Genomic DNA, 21,693 nt, shown 5'->3' on the forward strand with positions numbered 1-21,693 from the left:
TTTAAAGTTATTATAAAAGGAAAGAAGGCGTGTGGATTGTAACGTATGTTTTTTGTATAACAAAGAGAGAGAAGTGAAAATTAAATTCCACAAAATGTGATTCACACTCCCATTTTTTTTAGTCAAAATTCTCATTTAAAGACAAAATTTGAGTTAATAAAAACAAATTTAACTTACCAAAAAAAACCGTGGAGTGTAGATTGTAAAATGAGAATTGTGGATTTCACTCCCCTTAAAAAAACCTCTCTAACTCAAGATGCACACTATTAGACTGAATGTCGACGAGATTCAAACATGGGTTTAGTGTTCCAAAACTTTTTACGCCACTAACTCAACCACCCCGTTTGAAAGTTTTTATCATTGTTGAAAGTAAACAGATTCAAGCATTAACGAACTCGATCTAAGTAATGATATAGCTAAAATCAGTGAACAAAACACTAGACAAACAAAGGGGCCATATTCATTTATGTACAGTACAAGGTGCTGTTCTTGGCCACGATTTGTTTCTATTTTGAACTTGATGGCATATGGGACAAGTGTTTAATTAGTGGGGATGCTTTATTAGGTTATATAACCACCATAAGATATGCCCTTTAAGAGCATATATAAAGCTAATGATATGATCAAAAAAAGAGTAAAATCATTAAGGGACATAGAGATCAAACATGTCATTGAAATTTAGACATATTAAAGTCGTTAACTAATGAGAGTATAAGCTTTGGATGAAGCTTTCTATATCCTCATTCATGTGTCAATAATTAAGGCGGATGACCCGCGAGTATGAACAATCAAAATCAATGTTAGTTGATATATTAGTAAGTTATGAAAGATTTTATGTATTTACAAGATTACGAATAGATAAAGTGTTTATATAAATGTTTCGAACAAACTCAAATTCTTGTATACACGACATGGAATTAGAGTCATCAAAATGAGAAACAATGCACTGCTAGACTATGCAAATGGATCCCTTGGTTTTTGGTAAATCCAAACATATACACGTATAACTGTAGACTTAGAGAAACAGGCTCTTGCTCACTGAAGCATAAAAATTTAGGATCATATAGGTCATCTCTTTTTACTGAGGCGCATTCAGCAATCCAGATTTAACTATGATCGAGGGTGTAAAAAGATGCAGAAAATTTTCAAAACCAGATATGCAGTTGGAGTTACAATTGCTACATAACTCAGACATCAGCAGCAAAATATGAAGGACACCAATGGTTATGGGGTAGTACAGTTGCATTTAATCCTCTGAGTCCTTCAATCTGCTACGTCGACTCATGCATATATACATCATTTTCAACAACCAGATCGAGCAGAAAACACAGGTTTTACCCAAAACTAGTTTCCCATTCCCAGCTGTTTTCTTCACCCCATTAAATGGTATATATTCTTCTCTTTTACTCCAACTCGATCCCCAGGTTTTCCGTTCAACCATGTCATTGCTCTCTTTAGGGTTTAACTCTGGTCTACCGGCCTCAACAAATTAACCAGAAGTCCAGAAGAATATAAAGTGGGCAGCTTTCAATCTTCACCATATCGTCGATCTCAGGTCGAAGATTGAGCGATGCTTATGATTTGTACGTCGAGAAAGCAAATGCAGAGAAACCCTAAAGATATTAGTGATTCCAATCCATAACTACTGACTTGAATGCAAGTGATGACTTGTCTTGGTCTAAATCTCAGTAGCCCTGTAGCCCATGCCAAAGTAGTTGAACCTCAACCATATTTGATGCTCGAATATTAAAGCTTAGAACCCCAGCTCCTCTACAACCCCTGTTTTGGTTCCATAAAACAGAGTGCTCGTACAAAGCTATTTAAGTAGACAATCAATGGTGAATAGTGAAGACTTTACACCAATTATTTGATACCCGATTCGAGGCTCTTGATTTATGCAATAACGTACTATGGTCGGTGGGGATGTTAATGCCATAGCACTGATAGCAGTTTTGGCAATTCAAAAACTCTGCATCTTTTTAAAATCAACGTACTATACGTACTTCGTTATATTTCAGCCACAACATAAACTATGGACCTGTAGATTTGGTTTCGTGCTGAGTCTAGCGCATGGAGAACAGGAGAAGTGTATGGTCGTCCATGCCAGGAAATCCAGAATCATCAATCTGTGTAAAGCTTACTAGCTTTGGGCACTCGTGCCATGGATCGTGCATATGTAGCTAGCTAGCTCGATCAGGTAATGTAAGAAGAAAGCCAACGCTGGTGAAATTGGTGAGGATGGACGATGGTACATGGGTTGGTTGAAACTTACGTACTTTGGGTGTTTTCGAATCACTGAGAAATAGTAACTTCAGGGGGCCGGTGAGGTGAAATTGAAATGAAAGTACGTACGTTTCGTCCATTATAGTTAATTTTGAGGTCTGTCCTTGAAGGGAGGTACTGCATTGCATGAAGGAAAATTAATGGCCTCGACCTGGCAATAATGTATACATGAGAGAAATTTCCCAATACAAAAAATGGACCACTATGGTTCATCATTGTCAATGGAAGATATCATGCTCAGTGCAATCAGACTGATCAGTGAAAGCCACCCAAACTCATCTCTGCGCGCGTATCCGAGTAATATAAAGAGCAATGCTAGGTGAATCTTATAGGCGCATTATTGTGAATAAGTTTTCGAAGTTTGTATATCGACTATTTCTTATAATGCATACAGATTATAATGTATAGTCTAAAACCTTGTATTATAATTTGGACTACAATAATTTTTTTAGTATCGATTTAAAACTAGATCAATGGATCGGCTACACTATCGCTTTCTGGGATAGCTGTTGAGCACTTGAGCACATCAAATCCGACATTATGAAACCAGCATTCAAACATGGATGATTTCAACTGGAATGATTAAACAAAGATACATAAGGGGTCACCATAATATGTATTATTATGAGCATTTAGCTATGCCTTGGTTTGGTTTCGATACCACTTCAGAGTGGAAACACTTCACTCTCCAGAGCTCTTCATTTCTTTATTATTGCATAATTTAATCGGACAATGTATAGAACAGTATTTGAAATCATCCTCTACCAAAAGTTCAAAAAGAACCTTTAAAAAAAACAGATGCATACAATCACATACACTCACACTTTGCCCACAAGTTGTGTTTGGAATGCACCTTCCCAAGTTGGTACCGTCATTTTTCCCGTATCAAACTCCTAAGGACGGTTCCTTAGCTCCGGTTTCAAGTATATTTTCAATGCCAAAGGGATCCAAACTGTAATTTAACCATGATGGCAATTTGACAAATAGGCATGGACTTTGTAAATCTTATAAATACTATGAAAAGTATGAAGAAACTTACACTTACGTTAATACATATTATCTCATTCATTCCATCTTTTGATATCAGCGAGATTTGTACAATAATAAACGTTGAACAACATGTCACATTTCAAAAGACGGTAACTCAAACTTCTAACTTTATTGTATGCTCGATTGATTAACTGATCGTTATATCCCAAATCAATCGCAACTCGAACTCCCAACTTCTCTGCATATTCGATTGATTAGCTGATCATTATCTTAGAGACAATTCGTAGAACGTTTTGCTCGGATCGATTATAAAAGGTTTCACATTCTTTATCACTTGTGATCCATTTGATCAGATCCAAAATAACTCTCTCTAAGTAATACTATAAAGCCAAAATTTTGGCCATACATTGTGTGAAACTGTTTGGGTTCAATTGGTGCAGCACTGTCTAGAATTGTGGACTCTTCCAATAAACAAAAGAGAGAAGAGCAGTGAGCTCCAACAACAGCTGTCCCTCATGGGTCATCTCCTTTCTCATTCCCACACATTTTCCAGTAACAACAAACTGTGTCTGGTCCTTTGGACCACCTCATCCTGTATTTTCGTATACAATACGTACATATATACACTCATCCATACTCCATTTTCGAATTTCTCTCATCCTTTTGTTTCTGATACTCACTATACGCATGCTTGTTTGTTCAGGCGTCTATTGAGCCGTATACGAATAAAATCTTAACAAAACACTAATAATTCACATTTGCAACATATAAACTATAGTTTTCTTATAAATTAATCACGCTAATAATAGCTTAATCAAACCCCATTGGCTTCATTAATCTGGCTTCCAATTATTGAGGAAGCATCATAAACATTTACCCGAAGATAATATATAATAAACTAATACATATTCCAAAATGTAAAATGTAAAAATGACCATTACTTAATAATACAGTTATAAAAATATAAATAACCTAACTCGAACTCCGGCCACCGGCTAACACTTCTTAACCTGTGGCTCGAACCCAAATCACTTACCCCAAATCAGGCTAAGACTCTTCAGTCAGCAATAGTCCAAGTCAAGTCGTTCTGGAAGATCCAGTGGCAGACCTCGATCCGACCCGGACCCGAGCCCAGAGCGGCAAAGGATCCATGGGTGGGGCTCCAAGCAGACGTGTCCAAGTGACAGATGGCAACGCCATGGTTGATCTTGGCCTTCGAAGTCGGGTCCAGAAGATCCGCTTCGTAAACCCGGACTTTGGGAACCGAGTGGCAGTAGTAGAGTAGGTAAGGAAACAAGCTCTGGTGGCAAGACACGGACTGCGTGACCTTCCCGCCGTTGATTCCCTTCACTGATCCGACCACAATGTCGCCCTTCGCACCACTGACATTGTCCGTGGTGCGAACGACGACGTTTCGGCCGAGGACAGACGTCGCGAAGTCGATCATGTCCTCGGCCGAGGCGACACACCGTTTGGTCTCGCCTTTGCTGGGGGCTCGCTCGCACTCCTGCAGGGCGTCGGTGATGATCTTCTCCATGGTGGAGTTGTCCTCGGCGTGGAAGATCCTCTTCAGCTCGGAGAGTTTGGCGGTGGCAAAGGGTAATTTCGAGGAGATTGTGCGGGGCAGAAACGACCTTTCGGGCATTTTATCTTTAATGTCGGGGAAGGGCATCACAGTTCCTTTCTTCAGCATAGACTCCCTGAAGAACTTCCCCGGCTCCACCCACCTTTTCGCCAAGCTGCCACTCGCCGAGGCTAAACTCGTCTTTTCATCCGCCACGTATTCCGTGAACTTCGCCGATTTTTTATCCTTGTAATCCTTGAAGGTGTTGTTGAATCCATAGATCTTGAACCCGACCGACCCGCCTTGGGAGCCTTTACCGTACCCGGTGAAAGACTCCGACCCGTTGTTGAAGCTTTTCCCGTAATTGACGAAACTGACCTTGTCAGAGTTGGAGTTCTTGCCGTACGACTGGAACGAGCTCTCACCCACATTGGCCTTGTCTCTGTAGTTGGAGAATTTCTCCGACCCGGCATTGCCGCCGTCGCCGTAGCTCTTGAACCGCTCCGTCGGGTTGTTCTCGTCGTTGCCGTAGTTGGTGAAGGTGTCGTTTATGCCGTTACCGGACTCGCTGTACCCGGTGAAGTCCGACGCGGCGACATTGGAGCTGGTGCCGTAGCCGGTGAACTCGTTGGGGGCGCCATTGCCGTGTTTGGCGTAGCTGGTGAAGCTCTGCTGGCCGGCGTTGGCGTTCTCGCTGTAGGCGGTGAAGGACTGGGCCCGGCCGTTGGAGTCGTCGGAGTAGGAGGTGAATCGGAGGTTGGGGACGTTGGTGGAGTCGGCGTACCTCTTGAAGTCGCCGGTGCCGGAGGTGGCGCCGGCGGCGTAGCTGTTGAAGCTCTGGTCGATGACGTTGCCGTCGGCGGCGTAGTTGTTGAACTTGTCTTTATGGTTCACCGAGTCGCGGCTGTAGCGGCGGAACGAGTCCACCGGGAGATTCTCGCCGAGCGAGTAGTTCTTGAAGCTGTCGGCGCCGGCGAGCCGATCCGTGCCGTAATTGGTGAAATTCCGGCCTGAGTATCCCGTGAAACTCGCGTCCTTCACGTGCTTCTCTAAACTCTCCCCCAAATCCGGAAAGCAGAGAAGCTTCGCGGCGGAGCAAAACTCGGGAAGCTTCGTCTGGAGGGCATTTTCGGATGCGAGCTTTGCGAAGCTAGCGGATTGCACGGCGCTTAATGGGGAGGCCTTGGAGAGCAGAAAAGTGGGTCCAACGGCGTCGTTTCGGACCTCCTTGTTCCAGTAACGCGTCAGATACCCTTTTGGGGAAAACGGGTTCTGGTCGCCGGCGATGGCCGTAGCTACCTGCATTGGGAATAGCAATGACGGATGGGTGAGGGCAAATAAAACCCAGAAACATGATCGGCACAGTAATATGAATGACATAGAATTGAAGCAAAACTGAAGCAGCAGAAAATATTATCTGGGTAGAGAAATATAGATGGCTTACATTGAGAGAGAACAAGATAAAGAACAGAGAGAGAGGAGTCACGAGGCAGAGTTCTCTGTGCTGCGGCATTAGTCTCTCTCTCTCTCTCTATTTTTTTGGGTTTTTTTCGTTTTTATTCTACTTATTTGAAAGGAAGGATGAGAATGTTGGTGGATTTGTTGGGTTTTCAGCAGGTATTTATATTGGTGAGTGAGGATTTCAGAACGGGTTTGGGCTTTGTGCTTGGCCTACCTGAAAAAGTTTGTAGTAGGTCATGTAGAAGTTCAAAGCAAATTCCTGATGAATAAGGCAATAAGCTTATTCGATCTATATAGTACATTAATATATCGATACATTGTGTAATTTGTTCACACCGAGAGATAGATTCATGAACTGGTATTAGATTTTTCCAGCTTATTGAATGAGCTGTGTGTTTATAAATATGGAAATTTTGAATTTAGCTAATTTAATCTGATACGTTACTTCATTAAGACATAGTATAACACCGAAACTTTAATGAAATCAAATTTGTTTTTTTCCTTTTAAACGTCATGTAAGCACCCACATTTTCTAGCAAATAGCTGGATTCCTGAGTAAAGTCATGTAATTCATTAAAATCAGTCATGTATTTAATAAAAGATCTTATATGAAATCCATGCAATAAATAAAAGGATTACAATTTACAAGGAAAGCTTAGCTGTAATCAATCTATAATTCACCATGGGGGGACAGTCACATAAACATTCCAGAATTTTGTCATTGCATATCCAGATCATGAACAAACGCGTATTAAGAGTCACAAAAAATTGTCTAACTCCCAAAAATACAAAAGCTATGAGGCAAAAAATATCGACCCCACCCCAAAATATTTATTAAAAATCAATTCGTCTGCTTATCGAAAAGTTTTATAGTACTACAAAATCTAATATCCTTATGATACTAAATTCTAAATTTCAAAACTCTGATGCATGATTGAGCACCGTTTTTGGTGTTTATCGTTGATTCTTAATTTTAGGGTTGTGAAATCCACACACTCCAAATTGAAATCTGCACACCATTTTTCTTTTTTTAGTTAACATGTTCACAGAAAGAAAAAGTTTAAGTCACTAAAAAATAAAATTTAAGTTACTAAAAAAGGATAAAGGGTGCGTGGATTTCAATTTAGAGTGTGTGGATTTCACATCCCTAATTTTATAATGTTAGAGATTCAAAAATGCTTATTAAGTCAAGAAGTTATTCCGTCGGTGCATGTGAAATGCTTAAACTATACATTGCAATACAATGCCTCACTCATCATATTAAAAATTTCGGAGTTCAAACCTAAATTAAGAAACACACTGCATACCCAACTAAACAATAACCACTAGATCAAAAAACGATCGGTAATCACACATTAGAGATGGTAGTTATGAGTGTAGTATCACTAGTACGAGTCCAAAGGCGGCAGTGTGACTGAGGCCGGGAGAGGGGGTGGCACAGAAAGAAAAGAAACCGCGTTGAGTACACGTGGCATGAGGGGATTGGAGGTGGGTCGCTGTTAAAACGAGATTGTAGACGCGTTTAGCCGCTAATATATTTTGTAGTGTAATCCGGGGATTCTCTTTTCGTGAACTTCTTGTTCCAACACGAGGCATTATTTGAATGATTTAACCTGGACAGTGACAAAGCTCGTGATCATGGCACTTTTCGTAGTTTTAACATGAATGCTAGGCTAATTTCGGGATTAAGCTGCTCTTAAACTCGCATGCTTTGAAATGATTTGTAGGTCTTTGATCAACTGAAGCATGCAAATGCTGATGAATTTACGCACGTGCGAGACACCTAATTTATGATCATAATTATGAAGGTTTTTCTTGTTTGGTCTGAATATTTATGAGTTTGAAAGAGGCAAAATTGATGTTGGAAGTCCTTCCAAAATAGGAAAGTAATCAGTATACAAGTATGCAATTTCGGATTTTTTTTTGTAATTAAACTATGGGTTGAGCGCTTTGACATATTTCAGAATTTTCATGTCGAACTAAGTATGTGCGAGAGTTATGGTATAAAAATGATCATAAATTAGACGTTGTTGCTAGAAATATTTTCAATATCTTAAAATAGACCTAGAAAAAGAATTTTTAACGCGTAAAACTAGATTGATGATATATATAGGTTGTCTTAATAGGATGTTTCATGCGGCAACGTTTTTTAGCCATTTGCACGTTTACAACCTTATGAGTCTTGCTGAAAGAATTTAGCTAATTGAGGAGGAAGGGTGTGGACGTCTGGTCCATTTGAGCAAGAAATTAATTGTCTCAAAATCAAAGCAAGAAAAGGATTGCAAGGGGTATGCGTACGTTGTGTCCATGATTGGCATTTTCCAGTACAATATCAGATTATCAACGTGATATATGTTTGGCTTTACAGATGTTAAGTAACTTGACATTATTACATCTATCCATCCATAATGCTTTCAAGCACGAGCACAGCCTTCACCGCAGGTTTGTGGGGGCAGCCAATGTGGGTGGTGCCGTGGTGGCGGAGGTGAACGCGACGACGATGGAAGTTGGTGTTGTCCACCGAGACGAGTAGTGGCAGATTTAGAACTTTCCTTTTTTCATAAAATGAGCACAGACAAAATGGAGATCAAAGAGTAACTTGGACTCAATTTTCTAAATTTGATATAGCACTAAACTTCAAACCAGCTGTTTACGCCTAATTATCAACATAATCATACTATCTATAAATATGAAAAAAACAACAAAGATCTTCATTTTCCATGCCAGAACTGTTTTCTTCCCATTATTATACAGCTTTATCTGTCAACCAAACTTTAACTTTCATGAAAATGTCACCATGACCAGGACCATATTCCATACTAAGAGTGCTGTTGTTCTCAGACACCCTAAAATGGCACTCAGCAAAGTTGGCTCAATTTTCATAACCGATTTCTACCTGCAGTTTTAAATTTCATGACCTACTCTCTCCTCTACTTTCTGGTCAATCTATCCTAAAGTTTCCAGACAAAAAAATCGATTCTACTTCTGTGTTTTACTCTCTGTTGGTCACCTCTCTCTTTTTAGTTCAATTCAGATTATGTATGGTAGTTTATGTTAGACTTAATACATTGGTAAAGAAGCTAAACTTGATCTCAAATATGATTATAGGAGTTGGTATATGTATCATTAATGTATCGATATATTAATGTATCATAGACTTTTCGAATAAAGTTTTATTCTATTTCCAGATTAACACACATGGTCCTTTGCTTCTGCATCTCTCCCTCCTAAAAAGGGCATGAATGAGGTCCCTAGCCTATTCCCTTGTTATTTCTTCTGCAATTTGCTTAATATGAAAGAAACTAAAAAGGGGGAACCCTTCTATTCTTGCATTCACATTGTCCAATATGAAAGCAGAAGCATCATGTAATGCATTATTACACCAGCTTTGAAATGCCTGCAGTTTTCTGGACCCTATTTCTTTGAGCTTTGAGTTTTCTGCAGTTTTTTAAATTTGCCTGTCCACCGGTTATAGAAAACAGAGAGAATACCAATTATACTATCACTGTAGCTTTGTTTTGATAAGTCCAAAGCCATAGTAGCAGAACCCAAAACTCAGAAAAATACATAGAGCTTAGAGCAGATTCAGATTCACAGACACAACAACTAGCTAGAACTGATGCAGACTACTTAAATTAAGTGGTATTCAAAATCCCAAATGAAAATGATCAATTTGAAAATGAAATGGCTGACCTATGTTTGCTGTGTTTATCATATATAAAATTACACAATTGCAGACTATCTGATCAAGTTGTTTCTGCACAATATTGCATAATAAGGATAATCTAGAACATATATACCTATCTCACTCTGGATGACAATTATTCAGATAATCCTAAAAAATAAGGGTTATATCTGATCAAGTTGGTCATGATTTGGATCTAAAACCCTAAAGCCAGATTAACATCATGTGCTTCCCCACATGGACAACCAATCTGGGCATACACAACAACTCATTGTAGTGAGTTTTAAGTCAAATTTGCAGTCAAATTCAGTAAGATTCTACCAACCACTACAATACCTGCAGTGCCTGTGGCTATGCCCACATACAATAATATTGTTCTTAATTAGAGTATCCCAGTAGCTCCTTCTCTCTTTTTCTAAAGAATTAAAGGTTCTGAAAAAGACAATAATCACTTTCTTTTCTTTTTTTCTCTTTGGACCAAATTATGACAAAAGGGATTCTTCCCTGCCCAATTTTTAAGCATCTAAGACCAAAGCTTTTGTCCAGCCACTAACATTCTAACAGACTCTGATCAAAGCAATGTGAGAAAACACTTCATTACATGATTTGAGTCTCAAAAGTCTCCTCAGGCATTTCCTCAAAAAACTATGAGCATGTGCTAAACCCATGTAAGAAATCAAAACCAAGAACTTTTATATGTCTGCTACTTACAGAATGAACATGAAGTCATGAAGACATGGGCCTTGCATTATCGAATATGCATTTGTATGAAAAACGTTCTTGATTTGATTCCACAATTCCTAAATGCAGTGATCTCAGAAAAGAAAACAAGTGGACAATGCAGCTACATAAAGATAAGTAGGAGAAATTCAACATCAGAGGGCCTAAAACTAAAGGAGGGCAATAGCATCATTGAAGAAACAATGGGATATCATAGAATACATAATACAATGTACATAGATAAACATAGATGCTTCCTCTTTGTGCTTTCCACAAAGCAAACTTTAAAATGGATATGCAAATGGGATTCGGATATGATGCCTTTAGAGGTTTGAACGTTTTGCATGAACTTAATCTGTAATTTCTTTACACAAAATGAGACTTTTCTTGACTTCTTTAACGAGAAAGATCAAACTTCAGCAATGCAGCAACGACAGATGAAATATCTGTGGGCTCAAAGCATCAAAGTGATGAGTGATACTACATAACATGAAAATTCCACCCTTGATTTTGGTCTGAAACATTTTATGAACATATGCGCACTACCAGTATCCAATTGGATAATCATATGAGAGCACACACCCCGTAGGGAAAGACTTTATATTCCATTGTAAAGCACTAAGACTAGCTAGTGCAAAATTGAAAGGAATTGCTGGCAATGGTTGGTTGCAGCGTACTGGCAGCAACTGCGATAGTTGAAGCACAGCTAACACTGTCCATATCCCACGAGAGGATCTTATTCCAGATTTCGGAGACTCAACGTGAACGTTGAAATAACATAAACACTAAACAGAACAATGAACAGAGCATTCCTCATTCAGTTAGGAAATTAAGAACGCGGAGTTGTCTCATTCGGCTACCCTTACTACAGTTCTACCTCAAATTGACCAAAGATTGTGCTTTCAAGAGAATGTGGTGAGCATGCCATTGATGCAAAACTTAGAACCAGGACTCTATAAACTCAGCTGAACAAATATGCAGGTGACGTCAGGCAATCGTAGTGCCATACACCTATGTCTTTGATCAATATGTGACATAATTTCTGCTTGTCAACTGGGCATGTGGGTGGGCCTTGCACTAGGTCTTAAGGGCAAAAATGATAGCCATATGAAGCCGAAGTTCCACTAACACAAGGACAAAGAAGAGTTTTGTACATGTGAGAGTAAGACATCCACCCTTTGGGGTCGGGCAGAACACATTGCATTCCACTTATTTGTAATCCACGGATCCAATCCCAAAGAGCAGGTACATACTGCACAGAAATGGCTATCTATCAGCTATGGCTTCTTCTACTTGGAGTCTTCGGTTTTTGTCGAATTTTGTCGTGCAATGGACGTATTAAGAACTCTAAGCTTCAATTCTGATACTCCATGGATCCAATCCCAAAGAGCAGGTACATACTGCACAGGGCTATCAGCTATGGCTTCTTCTACTTGGAGTTTTCGGTTTTTGTCGAATTTTGCCGTGCAATGGATGTATTAAGAACCCTAAGCTCCAATTCTGATACTCCATAACAAGTTTGTGTCAGCTAATGACAAATTAAGTGCGTGATCCACCTAATGCTGAAGGCATAGCATTAGTTTAATGCTAATCATGTGACACTAACTGCTTCCAGAAACACAAAGAACAACAGAATGATTTGACAAATCTTTTAAGTCATCATGCTAGGGAAATCCAAATAAGTATGCCAAATACATAGATTTGAGCCAGCAGCTGACATTCATACTTGATCTCTGCTTGACTACCCAGTAAACACACTTGAAGTTAAGTAACACAGCAAGAAGTCATAATATAAATCTCATCTGTACTTCCCAAAGATTTAAGATAGGTAAACAAGACAAAGCAAAATCCAAAAGCCAGCTCCCTTATCTTTAACATCTTGCAGCCATCAACATCTATTTTGGCAGTACAACCAAAGGTCTCAAACTATTTGCTGCTAAGGTAAAGGAAAGGTCCCAACATATAACAACATAAATTTTCTTCATTAGATTTCTTTTTATTTGGGTTAAGTACCAGAGAACCCGATTCTGTTCAGAAAAGTTACTCTTCAACAACATTGACAAGTTCATATTCAATGAGTGAGAGGTTGTTATCTTCCATCACGGTAAAACTGGCAGGCTCAGCAACTTCCACACGGCCCCATTTGTCCACAGCAAGTCTCATTGATCCTTTGAACATGTCAATTTTGGCATTCCGCAGGGTTACAGTTGAACCCTCTACCATCAAGTCCACTGTAAAATACATCACAGGGAGTCAGAAATATTTAACTACACATATAATGCAGCAGCCTTCCAATGTGAAAACAGTGAAACCAGATGAATGCTAAAGCAAGTAAAAGATGAAATTCTCAGACAGGTTTTTTACAAGATAAAAAAAAGTGCCAAACTTCTCAGTTTGGATTAATTGTTAAGACAAACAATGTGATATGAGCTAACACTTCCACATTCTCTCTCTCTCCCTCTCTCTCTCTCTAAAACAATATATATTACTGATTTCTACAGTTCCAGTCACCCTCTTTCATTGTTACTGTGTTAGGTATGTTCTTCCCTCCATCAATGGAGATCTCCAAATATCTTAAAATAAGCCATGTTAGGTTTTAATTGGGCTTGAAAGACACAAAACCTACAACAGACTAATCCAATCAAAAAGCGGGTTTGAATAGTATATGATTGAAAGGACATTGGCTTGGATAGAAGTCACAGAACTGAAAAGGTTCTTCTGCTAAAGTATTGACACAAAGCATTGGATGCCGGTTGTTCATCAACCCAATTCAGACAGTAACAGGAAGGTTGATCAAGCACATCTTAATCAAGTGACTTGTCAATTATTCTTCCACAAACAAAAACTGGGAAAATAACCCACATCAGATGGGATAGCTCTACATAATCACATGGGATACATATATATTCAAAATCCTGCTCTTAGTAGAGTAACAAGAATTACATGGAGAACCACCGGAATATGTAGAAGTAATAAGCCTTATGCATATAGATTGCAATGATATTATTGCGAAATGATCAGTCCCTTTTATTGTACATAACTCAGACAACTGAACTAAAGTGCATTTTAACAGTAAAAACCTCACAATATGGAGACCAAACAAGCAACTAGGGAACAACCTAAAAACTATAAAACTTGAGGAGAGTTGATCCCATAAGACTTTAACAAAAATATCAGTCTTCTCATTTATACGACTTCAAATTTTACTTAGAATAGAAATTGCTTCAGACATTACAGACCATTACAACCAAAAGTCTGCATGCTGTTTGGAGCCCATCTTGTAGTAAATTCACATATTCAAACACTTGAGTGGATATCCAAATATTTAGAAGCTAGCACTGCTATCACTTGACATGATCTTCTCCAACTAACTAATGTACTTTCAGATTCCTTCAGCCATCATTTTAAGTACCAAATTGGACTTCCAGATACCAAAACTTTTAGTTCTAATGGAAATAAAGATCGTTTTGAGTAACTACCGATTAGTTTAGTCACCTGGAAACCTATAGGCTGACCGTCTAGACCTTTTACAGTAACGAATAACAACACTCGAGGTTTAGCAGCTTAGCAGCCAACCAATGCCCTATTAATACTATTAGAGAGAAAATATTTGTGAAAGCTGTAATACAACAGAAGGTAATTTTGAACTACATGAGAATGGAAAGAGGCAAAGAGCTCGTCAAGCAAGCATGACAGATGTAATAGCTTAAAACATACATCAAAGTCATGATCACCGACTCACCTTGATCGTTTCTAGCTGTAAAGATTATCATTCCCGTTTCGTCACCAACCAAGCATTCAGCAATTCGCATTTGGCGTAGTTGAGGGCCATCAGCACGTCCCTTCTGCAATACCATCTTAGTACTAACGACCTTTACAGTGAGAGTGTGACCAGAGGTGCCTGGGCGGAGCTGCCCAACCTTTGTGAAGGTTGGTTTCCTCAGGGTTTGCTTTGTGTCTGCCATTTGATAAAAGACCTGCCAGAATCCACACCACCAAACTCTTTAGCACTAATCCAATCCATAACAACTTCATAAAACACACATAGCATCAACATGCAATAATGTGGGTCCATAAGAACCATGAGTATGACATAGTCTTCAAGCTTCGATTTCCTTATTCGCTTCGAAAGAAGCAAGTTCAGAGTCACACAAACCAGAACATAGATCTCAAAAATTTAATGAAACATATTCCTAAGAACCTAAAGAAATATAAAATCGTAACTGAACTTAATCTGAAATTGTCGTATAAATTGTGAATCGATCAAAAACAAACTTCAAGTTCAGATTCACAGAGCAGATCAGAGATAGCATACAAGTGACCTAAGAAACAACATTCTAACAAGATCGCAAACATTGGAGATTAAATACGATGAACTATGAGACAACTTTTCCATGCAAATCTAACAACAGAGAATAAAGGGATCTGGAGAATTAGGGGTTAGAGGTCACCTTGAGAGTTTGGGTGAAACACAACTGGGGAAGACAAAGACAGAGGAGGAAGTACGAAGATCTATCTGACCAAAAAACCGAAGTCGTCTCACTCAAAAGTAAAAAGGGTTTAGCTATCAGTAACGAGCTCCTAACCGTCCATCTCCAATCTTGTCAGGGGTGATCCTACGCGTCCACTTGTCTGCGGATTATTATTATTTTTTGGATAGAATACTTTTGCAAAATAGGAAGAAGAGAAAGGCCAAAATATCTGAGCATTCCGACGCCGGAGCTTCCCTCAGAAAGCCAGTACCATCCGCAACATCGATGCCAGGCCTTGCGAGGTTTGCCCCTCCGCTTCTTTGGATTGTGTTTTTCGTGGTTTTTTGTTTATTGATTTTCTGTTGGATTGTAATTTTGAGATGTTGATGCGTGTCTATGGATTTAGTTAGCTTACATGTACAAAACACTAGCTGTTTCCTGTCAACATGGACTTTGAATTCCTGGGAATCCTGGCAACACTAGCTTACACAGGTTGTTGAAGTCTCCACTTACAAGACTTACAAGAGTGGTCACTCACTCTGTGCGTCACTTTGTTGCAATTGGTATCTTCAATGGCAAGAAGCTTGAGTATGTTTTGCAAATTAGGTAGACTTAATTACCCTAAATTTCACATCTTAGCCCGGTCAAATAGTCTAGCAATCAATACTTGATTGACTTTTTGTCATGTAATACGCACCAACGCAAATGCAAAGGATACCTCATTCAAAATCAAAAATAAATGCTTGTTAAAAATTAGAAATACAGTGTTTAATTCTAATTCTTCTCTTCAACTTGGTTTTTTATTTTTCTTCTTCGGACTATGCGATTTAACTAAATTCATTGGAGTGTATCTGATACTAAACAATGTGCTAGCTATATCAACTCTCGATGAGCATTTTTTAAGAGGTATTCATATGTTTCGGAGCTTTTATCAAATGAAAGTTTTAACCCAGTCTATTTTGAGATCCTAGCTCCGTTCCTGCTATTCATCCCACAATTGTGACGTAATAATCTATCTGCGTTTGGTTTCTGTGCATTTATTTTCTTGTTTTGTGCTATGCTCCAGGTATTTATATATTTGTTTTCTTGATTTTGCAGGTTCCTCATGTGAACTTTTCTGACTACCAGCTGATTGCTATATCTGAAGATGGCTTTGTAAGTACTTAAAACTTATTCATATCAGATAGTGACAATGATGATACAGGAGTTCTGCAACATGTGTACATTTGCATAATGAACTTGTCCATTAACTAGTGTACACTTTTGGAGTCCCAGAGTATTTCTGGTCCTGTTGATACGTTTACATTAAAACTGCTTGCAACACTTCTCTGCAAGCTCGACTCAACTAAAGTAGATATTGATATATGAAATGGATCGAGTGATGATTCTTGTCTGTTTTCATTTGATGTAAATTAACTGAAGTTTTTGATGTCTGAAAATGGAAACACACCAAGAACGATGTGAGGCTTCCCACTGATGATGCTCTCCTCACTCAGGTTTGTTCTGAGATCATTTCTTTTCATCGGAGTTGCTTTATTGTATGTGCTATGCATTTGTTTATGTATCATATGACTAAAATCTTTCCTTCATTATATTTTTGTAGCTCAAGGATGAATTTGCTGAGGGCAAGGATCTTGTGGTGGTGACTGTCATGTCTGCAATGGGAGAGGAGCAGATCTCTGGCATTCGTATCGCAAAAGATTCTGTTCTGATGTCAAAATCTGTGTTCAAGAAAGCATGTTTTGCAATATCAAAATCACTTTGGGTGCTTATTTGAGAATTGAACTTCTGATATATGTGTTTTATTGAATAGATGCATGTGTTTACTTTTTGCAGGGTCAGGAGGATATCGACTTCGAAATCTCCATGGAAGAAGCGAAAAACTCAAAAGAATGGTACGTGTAACATTTAAATAACATTTGAGTTCTTTTGCTATTAATGCATCCTCAGACTTGTGTTATTTTGTTTTTATGAACTCTCATCATGAGTTCATGACCCAATTCGTACCTTCTGAAAGTCTGAGAAAAGTCAGAAAACATACGATATATACATAATATACAAAAGGGTCATATATGTAACCTAATACATATGCCAATAAGTCAGTCGACAAAGAGAGGTAGAAGAATTGAAGCAGCAACAGAGCATACGTCTCTGTGACTGTGAGATATTATTATTGTTTGTTCTTGTTCCCAAAGAAACACTTCATGGGCTCAAAAACGATGATCCGTGATGTTGTGGCTAGGATATGGCTTTCTCTGTAGGCCATCAAAGTTTGAGGTTCACCTGTTCATGAAATTATGAAGAAGGTAAACAGAAACAAAGAGATGAAGACAAACTGCCTTTGTCTCTCTAAATTTAAGGGAATCCTTCCAGATCTTCATGCCAGCTGACTTGATCATATTTATGTGAAAGATCCATGACCCTTATAATTATGCTTACAGTTACGTTAATCTCAGCTGGTTGTGATCTAAATTTTTGTAGGACCAATTTGAATAGTTACACACTATTTCACTAGCATGCTTATGAATTTGGATAGTGATATACGTGCACTACTAATATTGATGTTGAGGTTTTAATTTATAGGATCCTCAATTCCTCATGATAATACACAGGGCTAATTAACTTTTATGAATATTCTCATCAATACACAGGGATGAATTTTGCTTTCTTCTCAGAGTTGTGTTAGTCTGTTTTCAGGGGAATAGGTTGTTCAGGCGAGGCAGACCTGAGCTGGCCAGTGAGCATTTCCATGAGGCGCTGCATCAGCTTGAGCAAATCAATGGAAATACCGACGCCGAAAAGGAAGCCCTGTTGGATCTGAAGAATGCGATAAATGTCAATTTAGGTGCTTGTTACTTGAAGTTGGGAGGGTTCAAGGGTCTCTTGGAAGCGCCACTGATGAGAAGTCTGCTGATGAGGAGTCACTTGGGGCTTATATCTTGCCTTTTGGAGGGTTTACAGACTTTCTTATTGTTATTTTGGTTGTATTTGTTTTTGGATATTTGCTACAACATTTCTGTTAGGTTGTCTAGGAGGAGATTATTAGGAAAAAGAGGGTTCATATCAGTGTATTGAATTAGCAGAGTGGATGTAAGAGACTCATCTTTTGTATGGTGACACTATCAGTGATTCCCTCCTACTTGAACATTTCTATAATGCATCTAATTAATCTTTTGAACAAAGTATGCAAGACACATGGAAGTCCAACTCTGATGATGATGTCCAAAAATAATCTAGTTTAGGAGATTGTTGAACAAAAAAGAAAAACATAACATATGATGAATGAATTATGAAATGAATCAAGGTGACAATACAAGATGTGAACACCAAAGGTTCAATAGTGCGTATTCTCAAGCCTAACACTAACACAACAAAGAAAGATTCTATCCTTCCTTTCATTCCCAGATCAAAAACCACTACAATGTACCCCTGGCAAAGTGCCACTAATAGAATTAACAATGAAGAGAATTGACATTGTAAGTTGGGGATAATGTCACGAGCTGCACTAGGAGGTAGTGTCATCGTGACACTCTATGGAGGTGATACTTAAGAGGGTCATGTCAATGGCAAGTATGAGGGTAAAGAGGATGTCTACTGGCATGTCGAATGACAATGTTGTAATTAGTTAAGTGAAATTTATATTTCAAGGTACTTCGACTTAGTATTTACTATTTATAAAAATTGTAACATCGAAAAGGGTTTAATACACTTGAAGACATATTTTTATGAGGTCTCTATGAATTAGTTATGAGAGATGGTTTTCCTTGGACTATTTTGATTTTGATGTTTCCTTAACACACATTATATTACCAAAAAACGTAATTTTCTGTATCACTTAAAAACATTTCTTACTCTTTCCAGAAGCATCTCCAAACATCCCCCTAAACCAATAGCACTAACATGTCAATGTCAATAGATGAAAGATCAACCTAAATGGTACCATGTGTCCATACATAAAAGGACCCAAAAAGAAATAAATAAGCACCTTCATTTTTAAGCGCCATAAAAAGTAGAGAAGAATACAAGGTTTGAAGTGATCAAGGGGATAAGCAGTTTAAGGTCGACTTGTTCGGAAACAATGCTAACCACCACCACTGCCACTCTCAGTCTCAGCTCCTCCTCCTCTGCCTCCCAACTCCCACCACTCTTCCACTCTCTATCACCAAACCCAATCTCCCTCAGATTCTCCTCCACATTACAGCTAACCAAAACCAGAACCAGACCAACGCTTAAAACTCTCACTCGCCAAAAATGCCAGCTCCCTGCTCTGAGAGTGTCTGCTAAATACGAAGCTGCCCCTGCCACGGCTGAGGCCTCCACGGTGCCGTCGGAGATGAAGGCGTGGGTGTATGAGGAGTACGGGGGTGTTGATGTCTTGAAGTTTGATACCAAAGTTGCAGTGCCTGAGTTGTTGGACGATCAGGTTTTGATTAAGGTTATGGCTGCTGCGCTTAATCCGGTTGACTTCAAGAGGAGGCAGGGGAAGTTCCAGAGCACTGACTCTCCTCTTCCGGTAACTTCTCTGTTTTCTTCTTCTTGTTTATTTGGTGTTTTGATGGAAATGTGTGTGAAATAGACTAATGTGATCGAGTTTGAACTTTGAAGTGTTGAGTTTACCACAAAAAGAGTAAACTTTTCGCGAATGCGAGTTGAGATTTTGCTCCAGGTTGTCTATGTGTGGTGGGATTAGAATGTTTGTTGTAAATGTTACAAGTTTGGATGTTGTTCTTCTTTGAGTCTGATTTGGTTGCTCGCTTGCTTAGTTAATGTAACTATGTAAGATAAAGAAGCTTTAATCTTATCGAGTTTGAATGGTTAACTTTAGCAAGGAAAATGATTAAGATTGTGTTTAGAGTTGGTGAATCTATGTTGGGATTGATGTTTGTTGTTACTACTAGGTTTCAAGTCTAAGAATGACAAATTGTAATGGTTGTTGTTTTGTGAATTGGTCATAACTCTGCTTATAAGTTACAGAAGACAATTTGGGATTAATTTTGTTGCTGAAAATGTCAAATTTAAGGGAATAGAGAGGGAAAGATAGTGAATTGTTGATATTCATCTGTCGAAGTTGGGGTTCTCACTTTGTTTCAATGCAGACCGTTCCGGGCTATGATGTAGCTGGTGTGGTGGTGAAGGTTGGCAGTCAAGTAAAGGACTTCAAGGTGGGGGATGAAGTGTACGGGGACATACATGAGAAAGCTTTGGATGGGCCTAAGCAATCTGGCTCACTTGCTGAGTACACTGCTGTTGAAGAGAGGTTAATTGCACTAAAGCCTAAGAATCTAGACTTTGCTCAGGCTGCCTCTCTACCTCTTGCAATCGAGACTGCTTACGAGGGTCTCGAAAGGACAGGGTTTTCTGCTGGTAAATCTTTGCTTGTTTTAAATGGTGCTGGTGGAGTTGGAAGCCTGGTGATTCAGGTACCTTACCTTCTACCAATAGTTCTCTTCCCATGGCTGCAAAGTGAGGACATTATTTTGGAAGTATGTTTTTCGTGCTTTGTTGAGTCATGTTGCTTTGTTGAAACAGCTAGCAAAACATGTATTTGGAGCTTCAAAAGTTGCAGCCACTTCAAGCACTAAAAAATTAGAGTTGTTGAAGAGCTTGGGTGCTGATTTGGCAATTGACTACACCAAGGAGAACATCGAAGAATTGCCAGAAAAGTTTGATGTTGTCTACGATGCTATTGGTAAGACTGGTACAAGTATACTTGCATGGTGTTGAAGTTAAAAGTAGAGACATCTGAATTATCAGACTATGGCGAGATAGTGACTCGTATCAAAATTACAAAAGATTTTGAATAGTTTATGCAGATTGCAGAATGTCGATTCGTATCAGGATAAAATTTCACCTTCCATTGTTCCATTCTCTTACCTGAAATGAGTTTCTGTTTGTTTTGGTTTTTAACGACGTACAGGTCAATGCGATAAGGCAGTGAAGGTGGTGAAAGAAGGTGGCAGTGTGGTGGCTCTAACAGGTGCAGTAACACCTCCAGGCTTCAGATTTGTAGTGACATCCAATGGTGCTGTCCTGAAGAAATTAAACCCCTATCTAGAGAGTGGGAAGGTGAAGCCAGTGATAGACCCCAAAGGGCCCTTCCCTTTCTCCAAGGTTGTCGAGGCCTTCTCTTACCTCGAAACGAATCGAGCCACTGGAAAGGTAGTCATAGATTCAATTCAATGAGCAGGAAGAAAGAAACAGTGAGGCAATTTTGCAATGTATTACTTTGTGTATACAAAATATGAGTGAAGAACACTTGAATGTATCTGAAGACTGAATAAATGCTAAATACTCCAGTTTGCTGTACATTTATTCACTGTCATCAACGAAATTGTTAGCTGAAAATAAGCAGCAAGTTGTTGATTTTGACCCGAAATGATGCCGCGACGTTGCAAACCATTTCCTCTGACGCCTGGTTTATCATCTATTCCTACCATTTTTAGTGTAAAAAGTCCAATATACCCTAGACGTATCCGATACGTATCTGAGCGTTTTTCGGACGAGCAGATTCCCCGACT

General features: G+C 38.9%; 4 protein-coding genes across 4 annotated transcripts; 2 read left to right on the plus strand and 2 right to left on the minus strand.

The window, feature by feature from the left end:
* Positions 1-4,034: 4,034 nt before the first annotated feature.
* LOC101303996 (probable polygalacturonase non-catalytic subunit JP650-like) lies at positions 4,035-6,350 on the minus strand. Its single transcript, XM_004298530.1, has 2 exons — positions 6,282-6,350; positions 4,035-6,136 (listed from the first exon to the last, which is right to left on the minus strand). The coding sequence occupies exons 1-2, from the start codon at positions 6,348-6,350 to the stop codon at positions 4,331-4,333; spliced, it is 1,875 nt and encodes a 624-aa protein (XP_004298578.1). The 3' UTR covers positions 4,035-4,330.
* Positions 6,351-12,607: 6,257 nt separating this feature from the next.
* LOC101308567 (uncharacterized protein At4g28440-like) lies at positions 12,608-15,379 on the minus strand. The gene is made up of 3 exons (XM_004297585.1): positions 15,155-15,379; positions 14,446-14,680; positions 12,608-12,934 (listed from the first exon to the last, which is right to left on the minus strand). The coding sequence occupies exons 2-3, from the start codon at positions 14,666-14,668 to the stop codon at positions 12,744-12,746; spliced, it is 414 nt and encodes a 137-aa protein (XP_004297633.1). The 5' UTR covers positions 14,669-14,680; positions 15,155-15,379; the 3' UTR covers positions 12,608-12,743.
* Positions 14,767-18,178, plus strand: LOC101304281 (eukaryotic translation initiation factor 5A-4-like). The gene is given in 9 exon segments (XM_004298531.1): positions 14,767-14,841; positions 15,436-15,477; positions 15,668-15,718; positions 15,720-15,767; positions 16,147-16,179; positions 16,274-16,367; positions 16,622-16,671; positions 16,779-17,070; positions 17,873-18,178. Coding segments are annotated over 8 exon segments (567 nt in total). The 3' UTR covers positions 16,953-17,070; positions 17,873-18,178.
* A 994-nt stretch (positions 18,179-19,172) lies between these two features.
* On the plus strand, positions 19,173-21,468 carry LOC101308862 (quinone oxidoreductase-like protein At1g23740, chloroplastic-like). Its single transcript, XM_004297586.1, has 4 exons — positions 19,173-19,688; positions 20,272-20,595; positions 20,705-20,864; positions 21,093-21,468. The coding sequence occupies exons 1-4, from the start codon at positions 19,254-19,256 to the stop codon at positions 21,356-21,358; spliced, it is 1,185 nt and encodes a 394-aa protein (XP_004297634.1). The 5' UTR covers positions 19,173-19,253; the 3' UTR covers positions 21,359-21,468.
* The last annotated feature ends 225 nt before the right edge of the window (positions 21,469-21,693 follow it).

This window comes from Fragaria vesca, linkage group LG4, assembly GCF_000184155.1.
Source record: "Fragaria vesca subsp. vesca linkage group LG4, FraVesHawaii_1.0, whole genome shotgun sequence".
Classification (NCBI taxonomy): Eukaryota; Viridiplantae; Streptophyta; class Magnoliopsida; order Rosales; family Rosaceae; genus Fragaria; species Fragaria vesca.